The sequence below is a fragment of the Leptopilina heterotoma genome, unplaced genomic scaffold (genome assembly GCF_015476425.1).
Source record: "Leptopilina heterotoma isolate Lh14 unplaced genomic scaffold, ASM1547642v1 Lhet_90, whole genome shotgun sequence".
NCBI classification, from domain to species: domain Eukaryota; kingdom Metazoa; phylum Arthropoda; class Insecta; order Hymenoptera; family Figitidae; genus Leptopilina; species Leptopilina heterotoma.
This window is the reverse complement of record NW_025111194.1, coordinates 1,249,865-1,277,673: the sequence shown is the minus strand read 5'-3', so window position 1 is coordinate 1,277,673 and position 27,809 is coordinate 1,249,865. Positions and strand designations below refer to the sequence as shown.

The 27,809-nt window shown below is 27.7% G+C and overlaps 4 protein-coding genes across 7 annotated transcripts; 1 reads left to right on the top strand and 3 right to left on the bottom strand.

Annotated features, from left to right (window-relative positions):
• Nucleotides 1-237: 237 nt before the first annotated feature.
• On the bottom strand, nt 238-8,153 carry LOC122511756 (voltage-dependent calcium channel subunit alpha-2/delta-3). Of its 2 annotated transcripts, XM_043627215.1 has the most exons (15): nt 7,748-8,153; nt 7,263-7,344; nt 6,910-7,166; nt 6,372-6,533; nt 6,018-6,247; nt 5,361-5,680; nt 4,774-5,034; nt 4,335-4,463; nt 3,158-3,519; nt 2,841-3,045; nt 2,468-2,645; nt 1,770-2,168; nt 1,320-1,678; nt 947-1,255; nt 238-557 (listed from the first exon to the last, which is right to left on the bottom strand). In XM_043627215.1, exons 1-15 carry the CDS (start codon nt 7,825-7,827, stop codon nt 258-260), a joined length of 3,633 nt encoding a protein of 1,210 aa, XP_043483150.1. In that variant the 5' UTR covers nt 7,828-8,153; the 3' UTR covers nt 238-257. The 2 variants fall into 2 exon arrangements, with proteins under 2 accessions (XP_043483150.1, XP_043483151.1); XM_043627216.1 differs by lacking the exon at nt 4,335-4,463.
• Nucleotides 8,154-10,289: 2,136 nt separating this feature from the next.
• On the top strand, nt 10,290-17,077 carry LOC122511754 (protein rolling stone-like). Of its 3 annotated transcripts, none has more exons than XM_043627204.1 (2): nt 10,290-10,452; nt 15,559-17,077. In XM_043627204.1, the coding sequence occupies exon 2, from the start codon at nt 15,570-15,572 to the stop codon at nt 16,398-16,400; it is 831 nt and encodes a 276-aa protein (XP_043483139.1). In that variant the 5' UTR covers nt 10,290-10,452; nt 15,559-15,569; the 3' UTR covers nt 16,401-17,077. The 3 variants fall into 3 exon arrangements, with proteins under 3 accessions (XP_043483139.1, XP_043483138.1, XP_043483140.1); XM_043627203.1 differs by lacking the exon at nt 10,290-10,452 and adding an exon at nt 13,199-13,479; XM_043627205.1 differs by lacking the exon at nt 10,290-10,452 and adding an exon at nt 13,907-14,060.
• Nucleotides 17,078-17,429: 352 nt separating this feature from the next.
• LOC122511753 lies at nt 17,430-24,548 on the bottom strand. The gene is made up of 4 exons (XM_043627201.1): nt 24,101-24,548; nt 21,957-23,024; nt 20,408-21,012; nt 17,430-20,245 (listed from the first exon to the last, which is right to left on the bottom strand). Exons 1-4 carry the CDS (start codon nt 24,389-24,391, stop codon nt 19,363-19,365), a joined length of 2,847 nt encoding a protein of 948 aa, XP_043483136.1. The 5' UTR covers nt 24,392-24,548; the 3' UTR covers nt 17,430-19,362.
• A 679-nt stretch (nt 24,549-25,227) lies between these two features.
• LOC122511910 lies at nt 25,228-27,254 on the bottom strand. The gene is made up of 5 exons (XM_043627478.1): nt 27,204-27,254; nt 26,925-27,105; nt 26,646-26,787; nt 26,161-26,397; nt 25,228-25,558 (listed from the first exon to the last, which is right to left on the bottom strand). The coding sequence occupies exons 1-5, from the start codon at nt 27,252-27,254 to the stop codon at nt 25,228-25,230; spliced, it is 942 nt and encodes a 313-aa protein (XP_043483413.1).
• Nucleotides 27,255-27,809: the final 555 nt, after the last annotated feature.

Here is a 27,809-nt window from a genome sequence, read left to right as displayed (position 1 = left end):
TATCCCTTAAAAAAGTTGTTTTTTCATTGGATGAGGTACTTTTTATGAAAACAATTTTTATTGTCGATATTGGAATTGTTACTTTATGCTGTCTGGAAGTGAATATGGCTTATAGGGTTGAAAATAAAAAATTATTTACTTTATGCTGCCTGGAAGTGAATGTGGTTTACATTAAAAAATTTTCGCAGGGTTGAAAATAAAAAATATTGTTCAGGATGAAGAATAGAAACAAAAGGATTTAAACAGATATAAATATATTATTTTTCAACAACTTTACACAATATTCGACAGATTATTATCGTCAGTAATAATAAGGAAACTTGGAGTTTGGATGTCCCTCCACATGCCTCGATTTCGTCCTCTAGAGGATGCTCCGTGAAACAGGACTCCAATCGTCGGCGTGATAAATCATTGAGAGGTATTTTGTGGCAAGGTCTACCGTCACTGGCATTCGTGAAGGTGTCAACTTCTATTATTTCTGGTTCGATGCTCAATCGTAGTTCGCAGGTACTTGGCAAAACGTTGACAACCAATAGCAGAAGGTTCGTATGGGGTACCTTGAAAATATTCTTTTGTTAAAATCAGTAGACCTCCAGTGGACAAAAAATACATTCACGTTCCTTAAACGTTTCATGTCTGCCAAATTAACAATTTAAAAACGTTTCTATAACATTAAACTTTCGTAAACTGTTAATTTGTCGAACATTAAACTTTTTAGAAACGTTCCTCGAAAATAAATTTTTCTTTGACCTTTGGGTTATTGTCGGATTAACCGCAATTAATTCTTTTTCGTGTTATAAAAACATTTGTGTTTTTAGTCAAAAGAATTCTAAAGAAGCTGGCATTAATTATTCATCATTAAATAGTAATATCATTTTATGGTAACTTCTTTTTCTTCTTATTCTTCTTTTCTGAAAAAAAAGATTCTCTTTGTGCCTATACTTACTTTTTGAGCATAGAAGGGCCTGGAGCACTGAATTGACGAATTAGTGACACCTTTTGCAGCTTCCGCTTGATCCATAATGTAGAGGGTTCTCTTCTCATCGCAAGGATACCTTTGATTTTCCTCATGCTCCTGGGATAAGGGTTCTTGTGGCAAACTAGCCTCAGGAGAATCGTCGTCTTCCTCAGCTAATGAAACCGGCAAATTCATCAAATGTACAGTGTACCACACCACTCGCATTAGAATCCAAGAGAAAAATTTTATTATATACTTTAGAGGATTTATGAGAGAATTTCCGGAACCGGCCTTCACCTAAAAAAGTAAAAAAAAAAAGTAACAATTTTTGTATTTTTTTGTACAAGTGATATTTACTTACAATATTCTCGCAAAATGCCTGATAGTCGTAGATCTCGACCGGACTGAATATTCCCTGAAGTACGAGTGACTGCATTATTGGTCCATGAACAATTCCAAGAAAATCGCCAACAGGATCGAAATCCGCTTCGGCAGTCACTACGTATCCATTCTGATCAATTAAATAACAATGCATCCACTCTAGAGCACAATTTAGATTCTCATTAGTCGTTCTTGAGGTTATGTTCTTAAAGCGTGCGAGAAAAGCTTTCATGGGCATCTGAAAACCCACAACAGCAGCCGGAGCTTCCAAACCTCCGTCCTTTGGAAATATTCCCATCGAGACTGTTACTATAGGATTGACTGTTGACTTCGGAGGTACTAAAAATTCAAAAAAGCTCCGTTATAATTAAAAGTCTTCGTTAAACAGGAAAAGATGTAGAAATTAATCAAGCAAAAGGTGTTTTATTACCAGTTATGGAAACACTTTCAGGATCCACTTGATGTTGAAAAATAGCTCCCTTATACCAAGGTTCATTCACCGCTTTCTTATGCAAATCGCCAAATTCAATTTTATCGTAATACATTCCTTTGCCTATTTTCTTATCGCCGATGTATTGCCATCTTGTGAGTCCACTTTGCGTGGCAATGAAACGTAGAAATACGTTGTATGTTTTTGCAAGGTAATTCATTGGAAATTCTTGAACGAAACTTTGATATGTTGCTCTTGCGTCAAAAACCAAGAGTTGCATTAGTTCCGCGTTGCAGTAATATGATTCTCGATCTAATGTTCTTCGGGTGCAGTTCAGTTCTGTATCGTGCTCGTCGGTGTCGTACTGACTTGGCATGTACCATGGCTCACCACGTTTTGCTGAAAAAAATTAAAAATCAGTTTTAATCCTAACTGGTTAGTGTTCTAATTTGTTAGGGTCATAGCTTTTCTAAGGATATCAAATTGGGACAAAAAACGAATCAAAATGTTGAGCATTTTGATTCGTTTTTTCTCTCAATTTGATATTCTTAGAAAACTATGGTTCTAATTCAGTAGAGTCCTAATTCGTTAGGGTTCTAATTTGGTAGAATACAAATTCGTTAGGGTTCTAATTTGATAGAGTCCTAATTCGTTAGGTTTTAATTTATTAAAGCCATTAGTAGAAATGAAATACTCACTATTTTCCTGAAAGTATTTGATAAAATGCAACAATTCCTTTTCTCCTCGTTCCTTGTGACCCTCTGGATAATGATATCGACAGTAAATCCAACCAGGATATATTCTCCAATATTCTCCAGCGAATAGATCCAAAATATTGATGTTCTTGTTCAATGTTCTGCTAATTTCGTCTCCTACCTGGAATTAATTACAAGTTTAATTATTTAAGACACTGCTAAAAATCGGACTAAAACTTTACACCAAAAAGATTGGAATGATGTTGTTTCAATCTCGAAAAGTGTGAATACTTTCATTTCACTGGCTTGATTAAAAACTTCAATCTAATAAAATCCAAGAATTATAGAATTGTTTATAAAAAAAAATGTTTCACACCTTGATCCAAGTGGTTCCATAATTTGACAATGCGACTGCAATTCCAAACGGTGTTCCAGGCAAAGATCGAAAAAAATAGTCGCGATACTCCAGCGTCACTCGCTTATTAGAGTCATAATGAAGCTTTACGGAAACATTTCTCATACTCCCATTTGCGTGGTCCACCAACATTTGTCTCAACTTCAAAATTTCTTGTCCTGGTTGACTGAATGTTAATTAAAATTGAGTGCAAACGGTAGGATCTTCTTTTAATTTTAGTGAAAAAGTATTGTAATTTTCAAAAAAATAATAAATTGAATGATTTAAAAATTTTTTACCGGGGTTCGCTGTCGTCATTGAGAATTTCAACTTCAGTGAGATCGACGCTATTGTAATTGAGTTTAAGATCGCCATTGGAAACTGGACGTAGATCGGGATGTAAAATAACGTATCCATTATTTGATACTATGAAAACGTAACCATTGACGCCCAATTTGAAGGGTAATGTTAATTTGCCAATTTCATCGAGTGGCACATCAGTTCCAGCAACTCCAAGAAGATTTGCTTTTCTTGTGCGATTATTTTTATTCCCCTTCAAGTCAAATACAGGAATACTGACGGACAGTAAAAGTCTATACTCTTGATACAATGTTGAATTTAAATCCGATGGGTTTGCCCTCACGTCCTCTCCCATTTCCATCTACTTGTCAAGGAAAATTAATTTTCAAAATTCAAAACAAGAATTCTAAATAAAGTTTGATAATTAAATTTAAAATACATAAAATGCATAAAATATACAGATTGCATAAAAATACATATGTATGCATAGTTTATGTATAACGCTACTAGATAGTTTTTTTCGCATTCTCTACGGGAAAGCATCGGAACTATTCTACTTGGATGCATTCAATTTACAACGAAAATTGTATTTGATATGTGTACAATACCAAAAATGTAGGTCCGGACTGGATTTTTAGGTTAAAATAAACTGAGCGCGCCGATCATTAAGAGTGGGGGGTACTGGACTGCGATTGGTGCTCCTGCGTTTCCCCCATTCTCTCTCATCAGCGAACGCAATTTTTTTTTTCTAACTAGTGAAAAATCGTCACAAAATCAAAAATTATTGTTATTAAACAGAATCTGTACATTTTTACTCTCAAAGTTCAATTTTCGTCAATTATTAAATTAATAAATAATAAATAAAATAATTAATTAATAAATAATAAAAATTAATCAACAACTAAAATACATCTTTTAACAAATAAACATTAATCAATAAATTCGTCAAATATAAAATAAATAAAATTAGAAAACTATGAAATAATATAAAAAGAATAAGGAAGAAAAACAATACAGGGAATATTGAGAATTAAATTTTACAAAAAAAAGAGAATGGGATCGAGATTATAAGAATTTTCCTGGAAAAGGAGAAAAGAGAAATAGGGGTTTGAAATGATATAAATGAAAAGAAGAATTTACTAAAGAATAGCACAGGTTCAGAGGGTTATTTTAAACCTGTTTAATGTAGATGGTGTCTTCATTAACTCTCACGCCGAGTTCTTTTCCTTTCAGGTGTTTTTGAAGACGGGACTTTTGATCCTCGTGGTCCATTACCAACCAGAGCCACGTGGACAGTGCCGGATTCTAATGAAATTTTCTCACTTTTCAAATAATCAATAGTAGGGAAAAAGTATTTTTTTCGCTTACATTGATAAAAAAGATATATTTTTATTTATTATAAAAAAAAATATTTTTGTTTATTGTAAATAAAAATATATTTTTGTATATGAAATTCTAATCTTTTATACCTTTTTGTAACTAAATTGAATTTTAGTTAAATTCAAACTAAAGTGGAACCATTTTTAAAATAATAAAAAAAATAAGAAGTATTAAAAAAAATTAATTTTTGAATTAAAATTAATTTTTTTATGACAGAGAAATTGAATTATCTTACCGTGACATCTGCATAAACGTGGGTCCATCTTACCGGATGTTCAACCCCTTGGAGAACTAAAGGTCTCGCCACAACGTTTATATATTTTAACACCTGTTCCCGCGATTCCTCTTGATTATGAATGTGAACGTAATAACCTCTATTTAAACACGCCATCCACTGTATTTCTCGTACTTTCGTCACTTCTTTGCCCAAAAGATATGTGAACACCCTCACGGGAATATTTGTACTGTTATCAGCCCAATTCCACGCTTGAAAGATCTTTAGAAAACAGAATTTTGATACTTAATTTTTAAAAAATTAATCTTCTTCAAGAGGAAGCTGTTTTTAGTTAAAAATTATTCGGTTTTGTTCAAATTGAAAAAATTAAGTTCTGAATTTTGAAAAACAGACAGTAAGAGTCATTTTCACTATCTGTTGTTAATTGAAAATGATTCTTACAATTTTCAGTGTTGGGTCCTTTTTAAAATTCAAGATTCAATTATTAAGTATTGCTTCTTCATAAGGAAGCATTTTTAATTATTAGTAGACTGAAATAATTTTGTTTATTGTTAAAGATATGAATGTTTAATAATATTTTGTTGTACCTCAGTAATGTTGCTGGCAATTCCATCTGTGACGAGCATTATTAATTGATTGCATGGTGTCTGGGGTCCACAACCTCGCGTCTCTCGGTAATTCTTTAGAAGAGTGAACGCCTTGATAAATGCTTCCGTTATATTCGCTATTCCATCCGGTTTCATCTCGAGCATAAGTTCATTGTACTTCTTTAAATTTTCTGGCGTTGCTTGAACCAATCGGTCCTTAAAACATCTCACCACGTCTTGCGTTGTATCGGAAAAATTCATAATCGCCACAAAATCATTGTTCGACAATGTCTCCAATAATGACCACACTGTTCTTCTTGCTGAAATGTTTTATTTACGTTTATTTTCTCCTTTGATGTAATTTAATCCTTAATTTCTATTTCTTCTTTTAAGGGACAATTCCACCGACTCTAATTAAAAATTAATGATTAAATCCTCAACTAGATAATAGTGACCATAGTGACCATAGTTTTTTATTAAATTTTAATCAGAATTGGTGAATTTGACCCCAAGTTGTTTATTTGAAATTTTTAAAACTGAGGAATTCTGAATTAAAGATTTTTTTATAGCGAATATTCTAATACCAAAAGTTCTTGGATTTGTTATTGAAATACTGCAAATTTTTATAAATTCTGCAGATTAGTTTTATAAAAGTACCTATCGATTTTCCAATTCCGGTCATGCTTCCGCTATTGTCAACGAGAATGACCATATCTTTACTGCAAGTTGCAGCTTCAATGTACCAACTTCGAATTCGACAATCGTACGGATCAACTCCCAATTGATTTCTATCCTTTGGATTTAAAGTCTTCCATCTCATTGCTGGATATTGTCTTAGCATTCCCGTTGTTGATCCAAAATATTGCCAGGATAACGCGGGATCTGATCTTTAATTTTTAAAAATGTTTTTTGAAGTGATAACGTTCTTCTAATATTTTTATTAAATGAAAAGTCCATTTCATAATTTCTTTTCATGGTAAATAGTTATTTAAAAGTAAAAATACAACAAACCTGTAATTCTGCCTAAAGGTTTCGTCTAATTCTTCAGACCAACTTATGGCTTCAGCGACTGGATGCGATAAATCATAAACATTCGTTGGAATTTGAACGGAAGAATAATTTATGTTTACAGGAATGTTGTAAAAATGGGAATCTGGTGTCAGCGTCATTTCACTGAAAAAAGTATTGTTTTGTTTGTTTTATAAATGAGCCCCCACAACATCTAAACTTGCAGCAACATTAACAACATTCCTTAAATATTGCTGTAAGTTTAGATGATGTATGGGAGAATTAACTAAAATTCTAGAATAAAACTAAAATTCTGGCAATAAGAATTCATATTCTTATTAAATAAAAGATTGTCCTTATTTAAAGTTTAAAAATTAGTTAAAATACTTAGAACGAAACGAATTAAAAACCAAATTGTAAGCACTGGAGTGGCGCTAATGAGAGTAGAAGTATAATAGCTCCAATGTTAATTGAAAAGATGTTAATTTTCTTTCATAAAAATTGAAATAGAAAAGTTCTTTCACTCAAATGTAGACTTCACCTGTAAGTGACGTTTCGTAAATTTTCAGGTAGCAAAACTTCTTCATCGAGTGCCTCACTAAATTTACCACTGACGTAGGTTATATTCTTGTATTCAATAGGCGTCTCATAATTTTCAGATGCACTTTCTGCCGCTTTTAAAATGCAACGTACAGCATCCATTTTTCGATGCAACATCCGGCCGACACTCTCTCTGATTACTTCAATCAATTCATCGCCCGACTTATGAACCACCTTAGTATTCATTTCTTTGTAACGCTGTAAATTTAGAAAAAAAATTACACGCACTGTCTACATTTTTTATCTTAATTGTTGATTATAATAAATATGTATAATAGTTTCTTCAAAACTCACAGCTTTTAAAACATTTGGCTGCGCCACGTTATTGGCCATTTGAAAAATTTCTTGTCCCAATGTATCGGCCCATTGGTCGACACTAAAATAACATTTTTTTTTTACTTTACAATATATTATTATTAAAGTTTATTATTATTTAAGCTCTGAGTAAAAATCGCATCAACTTTGATGCCTCCTTAAAAGATGCTATTAGAATAAATTATTTTAAAATTTTAAAGATATTTCGATAAATATTAATTAATCCTGTTATTTATTCAATATTAATTAAATTAAAAATTTTAAGAAATTAATTACTAATTTTAAAGCAAAAAGTCAGTTAGTAATTCAAATTAGTAAATATTTTTACTTATTCAAATTTAGAAGTAGATACTAAATGTTAGTTTTAGGAACATTGATTTTGAGTAAATAAATAATTAAATTAGATTAAAGAATAATAAATTCTATAATCATGAAAAGAAAATCTAAATATTTGTTAATCTTACATTTGCATATCCCGGGCGACACATGTGCTTGTCACAAGTAAAATAAGCCATTTGGTAATGACTCCACAAAAACACTTCATAATGCACTAAAAATTCACACACCATTCACACATTGACTATAAATGCAAAGTATTCTCATTAAAAATTTTTATTTAACACATTTTATTTGTTGATTTTTCTTTTAAATCGCGTCTTTTTATATTCAGTTTAAAAAAAAGAATTTCTTCTGTTAATGATTAGTAAAACTAAGTTCCGTAGGGAGCACTACATGGCATACAAACTGAAGTCTATGATTATTTTTGGTCCACGAGCCAGTCCGAGATGCTGGAATACCAACAAACTCGCGTATATTTATAAAATCCTTATACCTATTCACGCCATGACAGCCGAATTTTAATTTTCATGTTCTTTTTATTCCCATTTCAATTTTGAGTATTCTTTTTATTTTTATAACATTATTTTTTCTTTCCTCTTTAGAAATGGAGAAGGATTTTTATTTAGTTAATTTATTATTTATCTTAAAACAATTAAAAACTGACGTATTTTATTATTCGATATTAGTCGATAATTTCTACTAATTGATAACGTATTTAAATTGTTAACTGCAATTAATTAATTTTTTACGTAGTTAATTACGTTTGACTTTTAAATAAAATAAATAAAAGATGTTTTTGATTTTTTTCTTATCAAAAAAGAACTTTTTATGACGAAAATAACGTATATTCAAGAATCTTAGTGACGTATTCAATTTAAAGTGCATTACAATAATAGGAAACGTGCTGAGTTTTTTAGCGTCACGAGACCATTAAATTATTCTTTGTCAACAAAATAAACAAAAAACCGTTTTTTTTTCTTTTTTCATAAAAGACAGATTGCATAAAATCAACTTAAAACAATAGTCAGTAGTTTTCTAGATTTAAAGGAAACTGGGAAGTTCTTCTTCAAGTACATATCACCTATTTATTATACTTGAAAGTACATTATATAAAATATAGAAAAAAAATAATTAGACATAGTTTAATTATAGATATTATATTAAATATACTATAAGTTAATTAAAAATTTAAAAATTAGAAAAAAATAAAAAATGAGACTATTGAAAATAATTGAGATAGAGGAGGAAATTTTGGAGGAAATTCGAGAAGAGGATTTATTTATGAAATCGAGTTTAACACCAACAGAATTGTCATTTATTATCTCGACTGATTTTGCAAGTAAGTTTTTCCATTCAGAACAAATATATTTTGCATTCTTAAAATTAACAGTATAATTGATCACGACTTTGAATTTGTCGAAAATTGAAAAAACCATCTAATGTCATATAATGAGAAATGTAGATAGCCTTGTGCTACTATAACTATATGCAATCATGTTTATAGTTCACAACTCTTCTCACATAAAATAATTATTATAATTTGTTTAATACTTTAGCCGAAATACAACAAAAATTCTATTTTTTAAAAGTATTTTTAATATTTTTGTAAAATAGTTAAAAATTCAAAAAAATAGTGGTAGAAAAATTTTTTATTTTATAAAATTTAAATACTACATTGTCAAAGTATTGCCATAAAATTCAAGTAGCAAACGATGATTTATAGTCAAGTTATATTATGTATATATACACGTATGCACATAAACGCCATTAATTCGTATGAAATGACGGATTAACTGTTATATTATTAACTTTAAATAGTAACAATTCATGACCCTATGTGCAGTTCAACGACTTTTCATTATTAGCAAATTATCATTTTCTACATTTCTTACTGGAAAGAAAAATTAACTAATTAAAAAGGTGAGGAAAAAATTAAGGGACTTGGAAACTTTATAGAAAGCATTTCCAACAAATAGCTATGAAACCTGACTAAAAATTGTTCATGATTAATTATTTAAAACAACCCCTAATTGCTTCTTATTTTACTTCTTATTTCCTAAGAAGAATCAGAATCATTTAAATCGATAGCAAAGGATATTTTGGTCTTCTATGAAATTAGATTGTTTCTTTCCATTGCGGAAGCTGGCTGATAATCATTAATTTAAAACAACCCCTAACTGTTGATTCATTAATCTTCCATTTCCTAGAAAAAAAAATGATTAAAAAAATAAACTGAGTAATAAATGTTCTTTTAGTACTTTAATAGTTTTGAATTTTTCGATGTTCGATAAGATTGCATTATCTCTTTTCCACTATGGAAACTGGTTGATAATTATTCTTCATTAATTTAAAACAACCTTTAACGTCTTCTTCTTTTCTACTTTTATCTAAAATAAACAAAATATATTTGTAATAGTTATACAATACAGTTACATAATTTATTATGGAAAATAAAATTATAAATTTGCTTCTTTATTAAAAGTCAGATAATAAATATTGAAAGAAGTATTTCTTTGAGACAGTATAATATCATAATTAAATAATAAAATTTGGTCAAATGAAAAGTGAAAGAGAAGAGATTTTTTTGTAAGGTCGTACAGTCAAAGTATAAGTTCAAGGGTTCAGTGCAAGTTCATGCAGGCAGAGAAGGTACATAATTAGAAAAAAAGAGGATGTGTTTATCGATATTAATGTTTCCCACCACGTATTGCGTTCACTCATAGTATACAGTGTTTGCTCGGGCTAGATGTCATTTATGAAGATGGTATATAGCAACAGTCATGAAGTGACAGCATTGGCATTAAGTACCTGGCAGCAAGCATAGAAAAAAGTGAGAAATCAATTAAATTCTTTTCCTTACGTTTTGTGTCTTTTTTATTTTCAATTAATATTAGAAAGCAAAAGTATTTCTAATCTCAAAAAAGTAAACAAAAATTTTTAATTTCTAAAATTTAACGCTTACCATATCACTACACTTTAAATTAATATTAGAAAACAAAAATACTATTAATCTCAAAAAAGTGGACAAAAAATTTTAATTTCGGAAAATTAAGGCTTAACATACCACTACACTTTAAATTAATATTGGAAAAGAAAAATATTTTTAATCTCAAAGAAGTAAACAAATTTTTTATTTTCTAAAAAAGTAATGCTTATCACGCTATAAATATAAAGCAGCTTATAATTGATAGATAGTTTTATCTAAACTATTAAATTTATATTAAAGGTGGAAGAAGTTAATTTAATCTTTAATATAATTACTACTGAATGATAAATTCCTTTCCTTTAATTATTAAATTTATAATTGTATCAATGAGAAATTGAAATTTAGAACAAAAATTAAATTCTAAAATAATATATTTTCGTTACGAATTTTTAATTGATTAAGAGATAAAAATAATTTCCAAGTAAGTTAACAATTTTTTTTTGTCATAGACCTTATTTTTAAAAACAGAAATACTGTTAATAAATAAACATTCAAATAAATTCTTTAAGTAAAATACATGAATAATCGTATTGTGTTTCTAAAGAAAAATACAGGTTTTTAATTTAAACTTACGATTAGATAATAATAAGTGCTATTTAAAAAAATTATTTCACCTGTGAAATCTATTTTTTTATTGACAAGTGGAACGTTCTTTTATTGTCATCATAAAGTGATATTTTTATGTATCTTTTACCAAATTTTTTATTTACAGCAAAATTATAATTTAACGAAATTCATTCATGAAACGGTTATTCCCACAATAATGTGAAACAAATAGAAAATCAAGCTACAATTTAATAACCCATTCAATAATAAAATATAAAATTTATTTACTGTATACTTCAAAAAAATATTATTTAATAATAATTTACTTATTTATATTACTTCAAATTAATAATAACATTAATATAATTAATAATTTTAATAATGATAATAATAATAATAATAATAATAATAATAATAATAATAATAATAATAATAATAATAATATAATTATAAAAAAACTGCTCAACAAACAAATATTAAATAATAATAAATAATAAGTTATGAAAATAATAAATTAATAAATGAGAATAATATTGATAATATTAACAAGAACAGTAACAACAATTAAGAAAAATCAGAAATAATCTGTAGATTGATTAAAATCAGATTAATAAAAATATCGCACGAAAGAAGATATTGAAAATCAATAATAATTGTCACCAATCAAGTGATAAAATCAAATTATCAGCCGAAGGGAAAGAAAGAAAAAAATGATAATGAATAATAAATTATGTGAAGCTAATTGACGCGACCTCTGATTAATAAATGATGTATTTAATCGAGTGTCGTGTGAACTTTAGTTGAGGACCACGGAGGTTAATTAGTTCAGGTTACACTCCAACACATCGTATAGTCATTATGCTATTAACGAAACAGAAGAACAATTATTTGGTCAATGGCTATCAAAAGAATTTTTTCCATTCAATTTTTTCTATTCTTCTTCTTCTTCATCATTTAAAATGGAAATAAAAATTATTTTCTTTTTTATTCTAATATATAACCTTCATAATATTTATTTCACTTTTATTATCAATATTATTATTTTTGTTTTCGGAAAAAAAAAATATTTTATAACAAATTAATATTTATCATTATTTTATAGAACAAGAAATAAAAGTTAAAATATATTAAACAAAATTGATGTGGTCTGATAAGGTTCAATTGGTCATAACTGTCTTCTAAATTTTTTAACCCACGCTCACACACACAATGTATCATTTTACTATGTCTCGAAAATTATTTATAAATGAAATGAGGAAGAAGCTTTTAGTTTTATTTTATTTCAACTGTAATTATGTATTCAAAAATGGCAAATTTTTAGTTTTAAAATTTATTTAATTGTGGTTATTAAATTAATACTTGGATTTTATCTAGATTTCAATAATATAAAAATTTACTATTTTAATTTTTAAAAATTTGAAAAAAAAATTTTTAATTTAATTTTTTGGTGTTAAGCTTTTAGTATAGGAAAATAATGATTGCGAAGAACGTAGTTCGGTTTATAATACATTAAAAAAATAGTACTGAATATTTTGGGTGTTATTGGGAGATTTTTTGTATTCTACTATGGAAGCCAGTTGATAATTATTCATCATTAAATATAAATAACATTTAATTGTTGCTTCTTTTTCTAATTTCTGTATTTTTTTCCACTGCGAAAGCTGACTGATCTTAATTATTCATTATTAATTTAAAACAACCCCTAACAGCTGCTTCATCTTTCTTCTTATTTCCTGGAAAAAAACAAAATGTTTTATTGACGAAAAAATAGTTTGATATTAAATATTTCTATTCACTATTAATATTTATTAACTATTATATAATTTCTAATAAAGAATATAAATAAATATAAAAAAATTACAAACAAAATAAGTAAATATATATTTATAAATATAATATCAATAAATTAATGTTCATATAAATATAAATAATATTTACATAGACATAAAAAATATTCCTTTTTAATGTTTGAAAAACATTTTAATTTCCCGGCTCAACATTAGGCGCGCATGAGCATTAGGAGGATAACATTAAACAGCTGATTTCTGTCAGTTCTGCTAGTTAAACGTGTTGTTGTCGTCATCACTCATTACGTTCACTAATTTTGTAATATTGTATTAATCCATTTTCGATGAATTTTTTCATTATTACGTGTATGTGTATGTGTGTTTATCACATAAAATATGCGTAATCGAATTTCTTTCATTTGCGGAATTTCCTGAATCAGAATTAATTACGTTATATCAATAAAAATGGTGCTGTTTACCTTTAGGGGATTTCCAACAATTAATCGATTGTTGTTCTTTTTTGGACAATGTTTCACGTGTAAGTTATAACCTCAAAAAAATTTAATTTATAAAATCTATTCTTTAAAATACAAAAATTGTTTCTTTTATTTTTTTGTCGACTAAAATAAAGTTAATTTAAATAAAATTTTTGTTCAAGACTAGTACTATGGAAATAGAAAAATAATTACTGTATAGTAAAAATGCCCTAACATAGATTTTAAGAAATTTCAATTTCGTTTCAGTTTAATTAATAAAATTAATATAATAATTAGTAAATATTGTATAAGTATTAATATTATATTAATATATTATAATTATAAGGTAGAAATATATACGTACATGCTTGTTAGTTTAGAGGAGGGAGGGGAGAATATATTTAATTTTTGAGTGAATTTAACGTATCTTTTTGTTTATAAAAAGTTAGGTAAAAATTTAAATCTTTTTTGTGAAAGGGAAAAAATAAACTTAACTATACAGAGGTACACAAATTGTTGGTCTTTCCAAGGAAATTGCGCGCGCCACGTTCACTCATAGATTTGAAATGTTGGGGATAATTGTCGTTTATTAGTCCGTGTGCTCAAGATTGCTCGTGCGGAAGCAACGAAAAAGAAATCTCAGGTAAAAACTTGAAACTACAAGTTTATGAAAATATTTAACTTAAAATTTCAAAGTCCCTTAAGAATCTATTGTATTTTTATTTTATAGTTTTTTTCTCCTCAATAATTTTCAGTCAAATTTGTAAATGTTTTCGTCACCGCGTTTCCATAGCGTCCAAAATCAATTATTTTTCAGAATTCTTATTTACTACTCGTTAAAGGTATATTTGAAACTAATACTTCAAAAATAATTAAAATTAAATAATAGTTACTTCTTTTATTTTTCTAATTTAAAAATTTCTTCTTGAAATGAAATAATTTTGAGTAATTACTATTTTCTGAATTGGTAAATAATTAGTAATTAAGTAAGTAATTATGGTCGGGAAATTATATTTTAACTAAGAAATAGAAAAAGTAATAAAACCAATTTTGAATTAAATTTAAACGTTTTGAATAATTTTTTCTTATGTATAGTTTAACCTTAATTGAGGAGAAACATTTTTCTCACCCTGTAATTGGATTTCGCTAAAAGTATTAGTTTCGAATATTACGGTAAATAATTCAAGGCAAATAAAATATGTCTTGTTTATAGATATTGGAAAAATAAATTAAAATTAATATTTATTTAAAAGTTAAAAAATAAAATCGAAATTTAGACAATTTAAATGTTATTTGCATCAAGCTATTTCTGACATTCTGTCCTAATTTTACGATTACTCGAAACTTGCAAACATTTTTATAAAAAACTTTATGTATATCAAAATTTTTGTAAGTGTAAGTAATTTTAATAAGAACAATATTTTCAAAATTGTAATGCTTATATGTTAACGTAATTTTTTAATTATTATTAAGATAAAATTTTTGAATTGTTATTAAGAAAAAATGTTTGTTTCAACAGAATTTTAAATAAAATGTACTTTGACTGAAGAGGACACCGACGTCGGTGTTAAAACGTCTCAATTTAATAAATAAGAATGATTCAAAAAATCTTGAGTTTAATTAAAAATTTTATTAAAAGTTAGAAAAAAAATTGTTTTTAAATTTGGAGGAAAGCGAGTCAAGTTTCCGGATTCCATGCAAAAGGCTATTTTTTAAGGTTATGTAATCAAGGCGTTACAACAAACTTAAAATTAATATTTAAATAACTTACGTGAAGTAGATTAAAGATGCCGGTGGTTGATCCTCTTCCAGAAAAATTAAAATGCCCCATTAACCTTTGTTTTCAGGAAGCTTGAGACAAGCTTACATGTTAATTGGGTGCATTTTAAATATTGTTACGATTTAGTTTTCTAAAGAACCCTTTCTATTGATTATCTCTCTTCAGCTCCTGAAACAAAAAGAAAAATGAATTTAGTGTTATTCGAAAGGTTTATAATCGCAGTGGCCAGTCAAAAATCCGCTTCTAAAGAGATTATTGATTTTGTTATCGATTGATTTTGTTAGAATTTGAATTTTTTCCAAAGTGAACCGAGTTACAGGTATAGAAATATCTACAGCAATAATAATTATTTCGTTTGCAGGTCGACGAGCAATGGTCAACAAACTCTGGCATCGAGTCTCACGAAAATGGTCACGTTTAAAGCCCGAACCGCCGCACGCTCGTCTTTTCTCCGAATGCCGGTATCAGGAGGAAGTTCGTCCATGGTATCTGTACTATCGATGGTTGATGTTCCTCGCATGGACGGCGATAATCGTCTGCTCGATATTTGAGCTCGGTAGCTATCAACCGCACGGCAATAATCATCTCTGGGGTATTTATCTGACAAATTGGGATTTAGTTTTTGGATTGTCACAATCATTCTTCGGTGCCTTGATAGTAACACGACGATGGAAATTGCAAAAATGTTGCAATTTCGATGCAACAAGTCTCGAATTAAGTCCATTGTTGAGAATCTATTGGTTCCTCTATGTGGTCACGTGTACACTGGCATTGAGTGTGACAATTATTTACTGGAGTGTTGTCTACAATCCAAATATTCACTCGGTCGATTTTCTCAATATACTTTTGCATGTGTTTAACAGTATTCTAATGATTATCGATATGTGTATGGTGAAAATTCCAATATTTTTGTTTAGCGTCTGGTGGTGTTTGATTGTGGCGTTGCTCTATGTTTTGTTCTCAGTTATTTATTACGCTGCCGGCGGTGTCGATAAATTAGGGAATCATTTTATTTACGCGATACTCGATTGGAAGAGACCAATGAGAACATTGATTGTCTGCTTGGCGGTTATGACTTTTTTGTTAATTGTTCATGGTGTGTTTTGTCTTCTTGCAAAATTAGCCGATCGTGGTTGTACTCGACGGAAGACTATTGATATTACAAAGACAATTTCAACGAAAAGTGTAGAAGTCATTGTCTGAAACGTTACTTTCAGTATTATTTTAAATGAATTCAAGAGAGAATATTCTTACCATTTAGGTAAATTTAAACATTTAGAGAAAATTTTGGTATTTATATTTCTCGATTGAAAAATTTATTCTTGTGAAGCAAAAGTCCTTTATCGATATATTTTAAGAAAAAAGTACAAGTATTGTTGATCTTTTTTTAATCTATACCGATAAAAGTATTTTTTTCAAGTTATGTTTTTATTCTTTAGTATTGTTGACGAAAAAATTTGATGAAAGCGATGTGTTCAGACATTTCTTCTGCTCAAGATTATATTTTATAATTATGTATATTCTATATACTAAAAAGACTGTCTCAAGTTGCTTTTATTGCATCTTGATAATTAGGAATACATAACATGTAAAATATGTGAATCATAAAGATTTATATATTTATAACATTCCATGTTTTTAATTAATAATAACAATGTCCATGTCAGCGATTTTGAGCGTTTTTTTTATTTTTTTTATTAAAACAAAGTGATACCTCTCTAATTTTTTAAGTAGTTAATAGTCTTTTTTGATAAAAAAAAAAGTTTTGCATACGCAAGTCGAATATTATAAATGTAATCTAACAAAAAGAATCATATTGTTTTATAGTGAAAAAATTGTGTATGTGAAATAGAAATAAAAAAATTTTTTTAAATATTAAAACTATGTTATTAAGTGTAAATTTTAGGGAATTATTGGAATTTGGATCTGGGTGGAAATTATTCATCATTAAGTAAAAATACCCTTAACTGCTGATTTTAGACGAAACCTGTAAAAAATTATTTAAAAAATTTAGATTCCGTTATAACTGTTGTAAATTTTCAATCTTTAGATCATTTTTTCTTCTGTCTAAAGAAATATTTTTGAAAATATGACGCACACGAGGAAGGCAATTAACAGAAAGAAAAATTCCTTAAGCATGCGTTAGATTCCCGGTATAATTATATGAATTAATTATCAGCAATATAAATTTCTAAACATGTAATAGGTTATTACATAAAAAAGACAACGTAATTTCATAGAAAAATATCAACATTTTGTTTTTTATTAATAAAATAACGATTTAAAACGATAATGAGATGTACACATGTGTGGTGTTTTTTCTTATAGGCTCAGTAGTCAAAAGCCTTCGGATCACAGATCATTTTAAAATCTATTGAAAGATCTAAATCCTATAATTGAAGTCTTGTGGATTTTTCCTCAAGCAAATTCGAAAGAAACAAAAAGAAAAAAATTTTAAATCACTTTGAAATTAAAAATGAATTTAAAATCATAATTTGAAAATTAACAATTAAATGTAAATATTTAACGTAGCTTACATTTTTTTAAAGTTGAACAATTTCATACACAAACACACAATTTCAAGTAGAAATAATTTTCACATCAGAAAAACAAATTCAAATATCTTCAAAAATTAATTAAATTTACGTTAACGATAATTAACAATTAATTGACATAATAAATAACAATTAAACATTTTTATATTTTTTTTCTGAGGAAAAATCCTTTACTTTCTCCTGTTCTCAATTTTGCCACATTATAATTCTAAAATTATTCTCTGCTCATTGAAAAATTTTTAAATTAAAAACAAGCATTGAGTCTTCTGCGCCACAATCAAAATATTAATAATATAAATGAATTACACAAAAAATCCTATGAGGATGCAAATAGAAGTAATTTTTCTTCCTTTTTTTGAGATCAAAAACAATTTTTTATGAACAAAGAAACTAGATTAAATATTAAAGAACTTAATATTTTTACGTAATAGCTAAAATCACAGAAATCTCTCTCTCTTTAAACTTACGTAATTGTGTGATCAATTTCTTTTTTTTTCGTCGTTTTACTCAAAATTATTGAATTACGCAATAGTAAAAAAGATTGTTTACATAATAGACAATGTTTTTTTTTCTCATCATAAATTCTTGTAAAATATGTAAATTTGATATTCTTTAAATGTCCAATATTTTCGAAATAGAATGCGCAGATGACTTTGTCGACATTTATATATTTTTTTTTATATATATATGCTACCTAAATAAGTTTCTAACTATAAAATATCTAATAATTGATAATTTTAATTACCAAAAACAAGAAAAAAAAACTAAAATTCCCGACACAAAAGAAAAAGAAAAAATTATCGAACAAATTTGATTTGTCACGATTTGAATTTTTTCCCCCCGTCGTATAATATGCATTCTTTTTTATCACGAAGAGAATTATTTATGATTAATTTTTTTCTATATATAGTTTTTATATATATAGTAAAAATTAATGAACTTATTATCTAATAAAGCATTAAAATACATTATTCTTATTTAACATGAAACTTTAAAATATACAATTGACTCTAAATTGTCTTTGCAATTTAATTGAGTTGAATTATTAAAAAAAAAAATCTTGTCAATTTTTATTGAAGTTTTGAATCGCGTAAAAAATAAGAATATGACTCGTTATTGTTTTCAATATAGGAAAAATACAACAGTTTGCGTTAATGTTTCTTTTCGATAAAAGTTATTTAGTTTTTAGGGTATTTTCAACCTTTGAAGAGGTTTTAAGTTTTTTAATTACGAAAAAATATTATTGATAAAGAAAAAAATTTTCTTATTAGTAAAATAATTTTTATAGAAAATACTTTACTTGTTTTTATCAATTTGTTTGATAAAGTTGTTAGTTTGCAGTTCTGTTTCTTTTCTTCTTCTTTTTAAATGACTTGTGGTACTGCGTCAGGGTTGGGAAGTTTTCTTTAGTGAAAAAAGGTTTCAACAGAATGAAGTTGGCTACGGAAGGGAGAACGAGATAGAAAAGGACAGAGAATACCTGTCCTTTTCTGTCTCATAGCTCGTTTCCTAGAATTTAAGGCCGACGGACAATAGATTTTTAAACTGGAGGTAAAAAGAAGAAAAAGAATATAAAAACAAGTGAAGTTTCAGTAACCAAAGAAACTAATTTAAACGATATCACGCAAATTGATTGTATTCTCCGCAGTGACTGGATCTAGTAAAAGTACCTGACACTCGTCCTGAAAGTACATCGAGGGTATGTCCTCAGTGAAGAGAAAACCTTCACCGAGATCGGACGATCCCAAAATAACGTCCTGTGCGCCAACAACGGCCGTCTCTTCACTCTCGGCATTTTGTTCCTTCAATTTAAAAACGTCCGCATAAGTTAGACCGGTCCTCGCCGAACCCTGATTATTGCGTCGTTGATTTTCAATTTTACGCTTCAGCACCGAAGCGCCGCCAACTTTCAAACTGTCCGTCTCATTGAGAATGTCGTTATTCTCTGACGAGCTGAAAACAACGGCGTCACATGGCGCGACCATGATCATTTGATCATTATTCGGCTGCGACATTGAATAGGGCGTGTAGACAATGAAATCGGCATTATTTGAATCGGCAACATTCTCAGGCAACTCGACTCTAGCGACATCGTCCTCGAGAATCGATGAACCGTGCATTTTTTGTACGTGAGCGCGAAGAGATGATTTTGTCGTGTAACTTCTTGTGCACGTCTCCACGGGACATGGAAGTGAATTTTTTGCTACAATTGCTTCTGTATTTGGCTCAATGTGTAAAGTTGTGTCCGTAGAGCCGAAAATTTCGCGACTTATTATTTCCGTTTGTAATTCGGTCTCGAGATCGAGATCATCATTTTGTTGATTCGCTTCGGATGATAGAAAATCGCCCGGCGGACTCTCGCCTGAGGCGATTAATTTACTTGAATCGACTTTTGAATGGTGTTTCTTGATGTGAACGTAGAGACTGCTCTTTGCTGAGAAGCGTGAATTGCACACGTAGCATTGGAAATATCTCTCCAAAGAATGGGTTAATCTGTGAACAAAAGATTTTTTTCTACTTAAAATCGGAAGAATTTTGACTTAACTCAGGGAAAGTTGAATTAGTCAGGGATATCAAGGAATTCAGGAAAAAGTCAGGAAAAGTAGAATCTAAAAAAAAAATTCTAAAATTCAGAGAAAGGAGGAAAAAACGAACCTGTGCTCTTTGAGATGTTCCGATCGCATGAAAGCCTTTCCACAGGACGCGACTTCACAAACGAATTTCCTATCGTTCGTGTGCTTCTTCTGATGTCGTTTTAATTTACTCGAAGAGGCGAAGGCCCACTGGCAACCGGGAAAGGTGCACGAATAGGGCTTGCAACCGGTGTGAGAGCGTGTGTGCGCCTTGAGACGACAGGGTTTATCGAAAACCTTACCGCAACCTGGCCATGAACATTTGATGTCCGTCTCCTTGTAACTGTGGCAGCGTTGATGCGAGGACAGTGCATTGCTGCTGTAATAACGCTTACCGCAACCCTCGTGTTTACATTGATATGGCGCGTGTCGTTGATCGTGTGACTTCATGTGAATTTCAAGGGCACGTTTCGTTTGAAATTTCTCATCACACTCAGGCACATGACAAATAATTCTATTCGGTCGTTCGTGCAATTTTTTGTGACTCCAAAGATTGTAGATTGTCGTGAATCGCCGTTGACAATCGGCCTCCTCACAAACGTAATCCTTCTTTTTCAGATGCGTCTCTCTGTGTCGTTTTAATTTGAATTCGGAGTAGAAGGCCCAGGAGCATCCCTCAAAGTCACACTGAAAACGTCAATTATTAATTTAGAAACTTTCAATTTTCAATAAAATTTCTCCAAAGAATTCAATTATTCTCAAATTTTTTTTTATAAATTTCTTGTCAAGACTTCAATTATTTTAACATTCTTTGCAAGAATTAAATTATTTTCAATACAATTTTAATAAAATATTTAAATTCAATTATTCTTGAATATTATGATAAATATCTTTGCAGAATTTCAATTATTTTTAATTTGAAGCATGAAATCTATTATTTTTAACAAAATTTCTCGAAATAATTCAAATATTCTTAAAAAATTTTATAAATTTCTTGTCAATTTCAATTATTTTAACATTCTTTGCAAGAATTCAATTATTTTCAATTCAATTTTAATAAAATATCTGAATTCACTTATTCATACAAATTTTGCTAAATTTCTTTACAGAATTTCTATTATTTTGAATCTTCCCCATTAATTCAATTATATTCAATAAAATTTCTCGAAATAATTAAATTATTCTTAAAATTTTTTATAAATTTCTTGTCAACATTTCAATGTATTTTAAAATACTTTGCAAAAATTCCTCGAAAAATGTAATTATTCTTAAAAATTTTATTAAAATTCGTCGAAAGAATTCAATTATTTAATTTGTTGGTAAAATTCTTTATGATAATTTAATTTTTGAGAAACTTTAATTATTATAATTTGTTGAATTTCAAAAAGGTTTGAATTTTAATCTTTTAAAGAGTTTTAATTTCTATGGAAAAATAATAATTATTAAATTTTTTTTTTAATGAAAATATTGATGTTTTCGAATAATTTTACTTTTGAAGAAATTCGTAAATAAATGTAATATAAAATTCTTTTTGAGTATCTAATAATTTTTAGAGTGAATCAGAATATTCTTTAGGGTCAGGGAAAAAGAAAATTAAATTTTTATGTCAATTCTGTAGTAGTAAATAATACCTTGAATGGTCTCACTCCGTAGTGAGTCAGTAAATGACTCTTGAGGGCATAAAGACGATTGAAATAACGATGGCACTCTTTTTTGGGACAAATCCAAGTTTTTCCTTGATCAGCAATTGACACTGGCTGCAGCATATCATCAGTAATACCCAAATCCTCAAGTGCACTCGTTATTAGAATATCATGTTTATTGATTGTCATATTCTCAGCATCATTCTCAATCCCTGCTCCTTGCCACATATTCTGTGCGTCAATTGTCGAAAAATTTCCAGTCGCCTCAATTAATTCCGACGTTTTACCCTGATAAATCTGCTCCTCAGTGCCATTATTAATGACAATTTGTGTTAAATTTGAAATTTTATCTGTCGATATTGCAACAACTGCCATAACACCATCCGACGTGTCAACCATTGCATCGTCCCTCAAAACAACTTGCATGTCGGAAATTTTTTTCATCATATTATTAACATCTCGTGTCTTGAAATTTGCCTTTGGATCAATTTCCGAATCGGTGAATTCATTAAGATCGATACTCTTCAATTCGGTGAGATAATTCTCCGGATTATTGACAACATTTTTCGTTAATGATTCGAGATTTGTGTTGTCGAAATCGCGAGTATGGCATTGTGTGGCTTTATCGCAAAGATCGTGATCGGCGTTTAGTGAATTGGTTTGTTGTTGTTGTTGGACTGGTAAACATGAATCGTGGGTGACATTTAATGCACTGGTCGAGGGTAGAATTTCACCAGCCACCATCATATCGGGTGTGAGTTCCAGTGGATCGAGGGCAAATTCAGGTAAAATGAATTCGTCATCTTTTGTGCATGTGTCCAATAATTTATCGTTTTGAAGTTCATGAAGTATTGGATCGTACGAGAGGGAATTTGAATCCTTCTCGAGAAAATTGTGCGACAATTCATCGGCCAAGTAGCTTGGCATATTTTTCATGCCCTCGAGATCGATGCTCGATACGGAATCAGTTCGGACTTTAAACCACTGTTCAATATTTGCGTCACCGGTCCTTTCCATTGAGTCCATACTTTGCGTTCCCGTGCTATCTTCATTTATCTAGAGAAGAAAAAATGCAAATTTTACTCAATTTCATTATATTTTTGGAAATTTTTTCGTATTTGCAAATTTTCAGTGTAAAAAATTCTTTCCCTGTTCATTTGAGTTCATTTTACAATAAAAAATGATACAATTTTTAATTCAAAAATATTTCCTTTCTACGTGTGAAGTGGTCGAGTTGGAAAAGTTAATGACTGCGAAATTTATCCTTAGGGTTCGATTCTCCTTGATGGCAATTTTTTTCTTGTTAAATTATTAATATATAATTGAAATAATTGAAATTTTGCGAATAATTTAATTATAATTTTTGAATATAGTTGAATTCTTTAAAGAAATTTGTATTTAAAATTCTAAAAAACTAATTTCTAGAATCTATAAAATGAAATTTAATTTTTCAAAAATGTTATTAAAAAATTGATACAATTAAATTTTTATAAACAAATTGTATCATTTTCTAATTTTTATACAATATTTTAATATTTTACAAGAAATTTTAGATTTTACAGACAATTTGAGAAATAATTGAGTTTTTTCGTGAAATTGTATTAAAATTTTCTTAAAAATATTTAAATTTTTGCAGAATTTTTTATTATAATTATAAAAATAATTGAATTCTTCCGAAGTATGTTATTATTTATGAAAATATTTGAATTTATTATAATAGTTGCTTAAAAAATTTACAATTGATTTCTTAAATACAATTTAATAATTTTATTAATAATCATACAATTAAAAAATAAGTTTTTAGTGTTTTTTATTAACAATAAATCTATATATGGAAAACATTTTAATTTATTAATTTTTAATCGAAGAAATAAAACTTATTCATTGAAAACCAAAAGTTAGGAACACACAACTTGGAACCTTTCGCTTTGTCTCAGCTTTAGAATTTAAGGAAAAAAAAACTCCAAAAAATTGAACTATTTTAGACTCTCGAATTCCGTAGAAAACAAAGAAAGACAAGAGAGAAAATCGTAAAATGAAAAAAAGTACTTAAAATGTTGATAATATTTTTATGAAAAGAGAAATTATTGTGGGAGAAAATAAATGAAAACAAAAAAAAAAAAAAAAAATACCTGACAGCTCTCGTCGTTCCACGTTTTCTCAATAAATTCCTTATTAACCATTGTCGATCGACTTGATACTTCTTTTTTCTCATTTTCTTGTTGCACATGATAATAATCGAACGATGGTCCTGGAATAAGATCATAATGTGCTTGATCGACTGATTGTTCACGTAGTGAAATACCGTCCTCGGGAATCAATGAGGTTAACCAGGAACGAGCATTTGTTGCTGTTCGTTGACGTTGAAATATCCGCGGAATTTGTTTTGATCTATAAACCGATGTTGTTCCTTTACGAGACATTTGCGTCTCTCACGCACAAATAGACGAGAAAAAAAAATTTACTCACTATTTTAATTTTGTATTTATTTTTTGTTGAAATTCACAGCAAATTCATATTCAACTTTTTTTTCGTATCGCCAGAGAGACACATAACCTAAAAAATTGCCAATCGCAGAAATTTTCCGGGAATAAACAAAGGGGGGAGAATATTCTCTCCCTTCCTCAAGTGTTAACGTTTGTCGATAAGGTAGATTTCTCTATAAGCTGAATTTTTAATTCAAAAAATATTTCTGCCATTTTTAATCTACTAGTAATTAATTAGTAAAAATTGTATGAATTAGTGATAGTAACTTAACTCTAAGGGAACTTTTCATTCTTTTCTTATTTTTAGAACGAGTTTCTTTTTTTTAAAGAGAATACGAATTAAAAAGAGCGCCTTGTTAGAATTGCGCCTGCACAATATCTATTTACACGCAATTTTGTATTCATTATTCTTCCTTATCAAATTAATTACATATATATTTATTTTTTAATTAATTTAATTTAATTTTTAATTTTAATTATTATGATTAAAATTATAATAATTTAATAAATTATAATAAATTTAAATAATTTAAATAATTATTATAATTAAAAAAAATAAAATTATAATAATAGGTATAATATTAGTTTTACGTCCATCCAATAATAAATTTTCTGTAAAAATTATTTAAATTATTTAAATAATATAACAATTATAAGTTGGTTTTTTAGTTAATTTAGTTAGTTAATTAGTTAATAACTAATATAAAAATATAAAATGCAGTCAAAAATTTTATTTTATTATTCGGAATAAATACTTTGAGATTTTTATTGAATTATTTAATTGGTTTGTACACTCCCTCTCTTCCGGAAGTGAGAATTTTTAATCTCTCCGTCCTTGATAATTTTTTACGTCCCTTACAAGTGTTGGCGAAACTTTCGTCCTCTGAACTCGAAGGACATGGTGAAAATTTTTTTGGCTTCTCAGCGTCAGGTTCAATATTTTTCGTACTAAATGATGGCATTCCACTGGGATAGAAATTTTTATTAATTGGACGCAGGACGTCTTCAACTTTTTTTCCACCTTCGCATGTAAAAGGATTTCTCAAACGTTCCTTAGGTCGAAATTCCATATAAGGAATCCAAAACGGTTCTGGTTCAGTGCACCTAAATTATATTTATTAACTTTAATTTATTTTATTAATTTAAAAAAAAAATATTTTAATTATTATATATTTTTAACAAATGGTTTAATTACTGTATTACCTTAAAATAAGGAATATTAAATTAATATTTAAATTATTTATTTATAATATAATAAATAATTAAACTTTAAATCTATTAAATTAAAATCAAATAAATTATATTTTAAATAAATAATATTAATAATTATGATTGTTATTCTTAGGTATTATTATTAATATTATCATTATTATTATCTATTAAAAAATGGTAATAAAATAAATTAAAAATAATAATTATTTCTATTACTATTTTCATTATTTTTACAAATATCATTTTAATCATTATTTTTATTTTTGATAATATTTAATTTATTTTTAAATAATGTTTATTGTTTTAAAATTCTGAGAAAATTTTAAAACGTCAAGATTCGATCTCGCGATTGCTGAATACAACAGTCGAGCACTTTACCACTAGGCTAATTGGAATTTTTTCTATTGTTTTTATTTTATTTTTTTTTAAATTCGTTAAGTAGAAAAATAGAATAAAATTTTAGTGAAATGCATAAATAAAATAAGAAAACTGACTTTATTTTACAATTATCTCCCTTCGATGGCAGTGGAATATGAACACAAGTGTGACCTCCAATTGCAGTCGCAATTCTTGAACTTAAAACTGCTGTGGGAATTTTATAAGGTGGAGGTGGTTTGGGTTGGGGTTCGCGTTCAGTGCAAATATTCGACAATTGTCTTTTATGTTCGCTAAATAAATGAATATCTTTCTTTGTATAACGAGGATCAGTTAATCTCGGATCTGCTTCTTCACTAAAAATTAATTAGAAAATTATTTATTATAATTTTACTATTAGTATTCTAATAGTTATGATATTATAAAATTATTACTTTTTTGGTAAATTATGACATTAAAATACTTATAAAATGATTTATCAATTTTATGATTTAGTTTAAAAAAATATTAAAGAAATATTAAAAATAATGAACAATTTTATTATTTATAGTTTATTGGTTATATGTTAGCTAATTTTTATATATCACAAAAATGTTTTGCTAACTTTAATTTTTTGTCGCATATATATTCCGATTTACGATTAGAACAATCATTGGGAAGTGATTTTAATTTCGGTTCCCCGAATAAATAATCCCAAAACGATTCATGTGGCTTGCAAATTTTTTCCTTTTTTTTCTTATTTAAATCTGATTGAATGTTTTAAAAATGCGATTAAATACAATTTAAAATTATTTAAAAATAATTTTAATTGTAATTTATTAGTTGTTATTTTTCAATATTATTTTAATCATAATTTTTTTAACTGTCAAATTAGAAAATTAACCTTCACAGTACTTTGAAGAATGTACACAGGGATTATCAAGTGGTCTAATTGAATTGTAGTCACTTTTTGAAATTGGTTCTGACTTTTGCTTTTTATTCCAAAAATATTTTAAATCTCTCTTTGCAAATTGAGCACAAGAATTTTGTCTTGTTTCTAAAAATTCTCCATATTGAAAATTATTCTGAAATTAAAAACAATTTTCATTTTTTTTATAAAAAATATATTTCCAAATTGGTAAAAAAAAGTATAAGGGAATAATAAAAATTGTACTCATTTTACCTTAAATGAATTCATACCAAAAATTTGGAATTTGTTCCGAAAGAGAGCCATGATTACTTTGTCATGTTGTCAACTCTGAAATTATCTCCTAAACAAAATTATTTTGCCAATCGAATTCAATATTTCTACTGCTACAAGATTAATTAAAAGATTTAATTAAACTTTTGATTATATAATTAATAACTATCGAATTATGGAAAACTAATGTATTTAATTATTTATTAAATTATTAATTAAATTGAACATTTCCTTTACTGAAAATAAATTTTTTAATTAAATTACCTTTTTTATTTTAGGTAATTTTTATTATGATTAAAATTAAACTTATTTTAAATTTAAATTATTTAGATTAAAATTTTTGTTATTTAATTCAATTCTAATTTTTTTATTAACTTAATATACTTGTCAATTTTACTAATTATTTAATTTCTTAATTAGTTATACAAAAATACTGAATAATTTCAATATTACTTAATAAATTTTTTTCTTTACAATAATTTTATATTCTTGAAATAATTAAAAAAATTAGAATAGTTAATTAATACAATTTATTAATAATTAATTCATTACGATATTCAAATGATAATATTTAATTATAATTCAATT

Coding starts and splice junctions, on each gene's coding strand:
- LOC122511753 (XM_043627201.1), bottom strand. CDS start 24,391: ATGTCTCGTAAAGGAACAACATCGGTTTATAGATCAAAACAAATTCCG. Junction 23,025..24,100: donor GGAACGACGAGAGCTGTCAG/GTATTTTTTTTT, acceptor TTTCTTCTCTAG/ATAAATGAAGATAGCACGGG. Junction 20,246..20,407: donor GAACATCTCAAAGAGCACAG/GTTCGTTTTTTC, acceptor TTTTGTTCACAG/ATTAACCCATTCTTTGGAGA.
- LOC122511910 (XM_043627478.1), bottom strand. CDS start 27,254: ATGGCTCTCTTTCGGAACAAATTCCAAATTTTTGGTATGAATTCATTT. Junction 27,106..27,203: donor TTGGTATGAATTCATTTAAG/GTAAAATGAGTA, acceptor TTTTAATTTCAG/AATAATTTTCAATATGGAGA. Junction 26,398..26,645: donor ATATGCGACAAAAAATTAAA/GTTAGCAAAACA, acceptor ATTAATTTTTAG/TGAAGAAGCAGATCCGAGAT.
- LOC122511756 (XM_043627215.1), bottom strand. CDS start 7,827: ATGAAGTGTTTTTGTGGAGTCATTACCAAATGGCTTATTTTACTTGTG. Junction 6,248..6,371: donor ACCTTTAGGCAGAATTACAG/GTTTGTTGTATT, acceptor TAAAAATTAAAG/ATCAGATCCCGCGTTATCCT. Junction 2,169..2,467: donor CAAATACTTTCAGGAAAATA/GTGAGTATTTCA, acceptor AATTTTTTTCAG/CAAAACGTGGTGAGCCATGG.
- LOC122511754 (XM_043627203.1), top strand. CDS start 13,407: ATGGTGCTGTTTACCTTTAGGGGATTTCCAACAATTAATCGATTGTTG. Junction 13,480..15,558: donor TTTTGGACAATGTTTCACGT/GTAAGTTATAAC, acceptor TTTCGTTTGCAG/GTCGACGAGCAATGGTCAAC.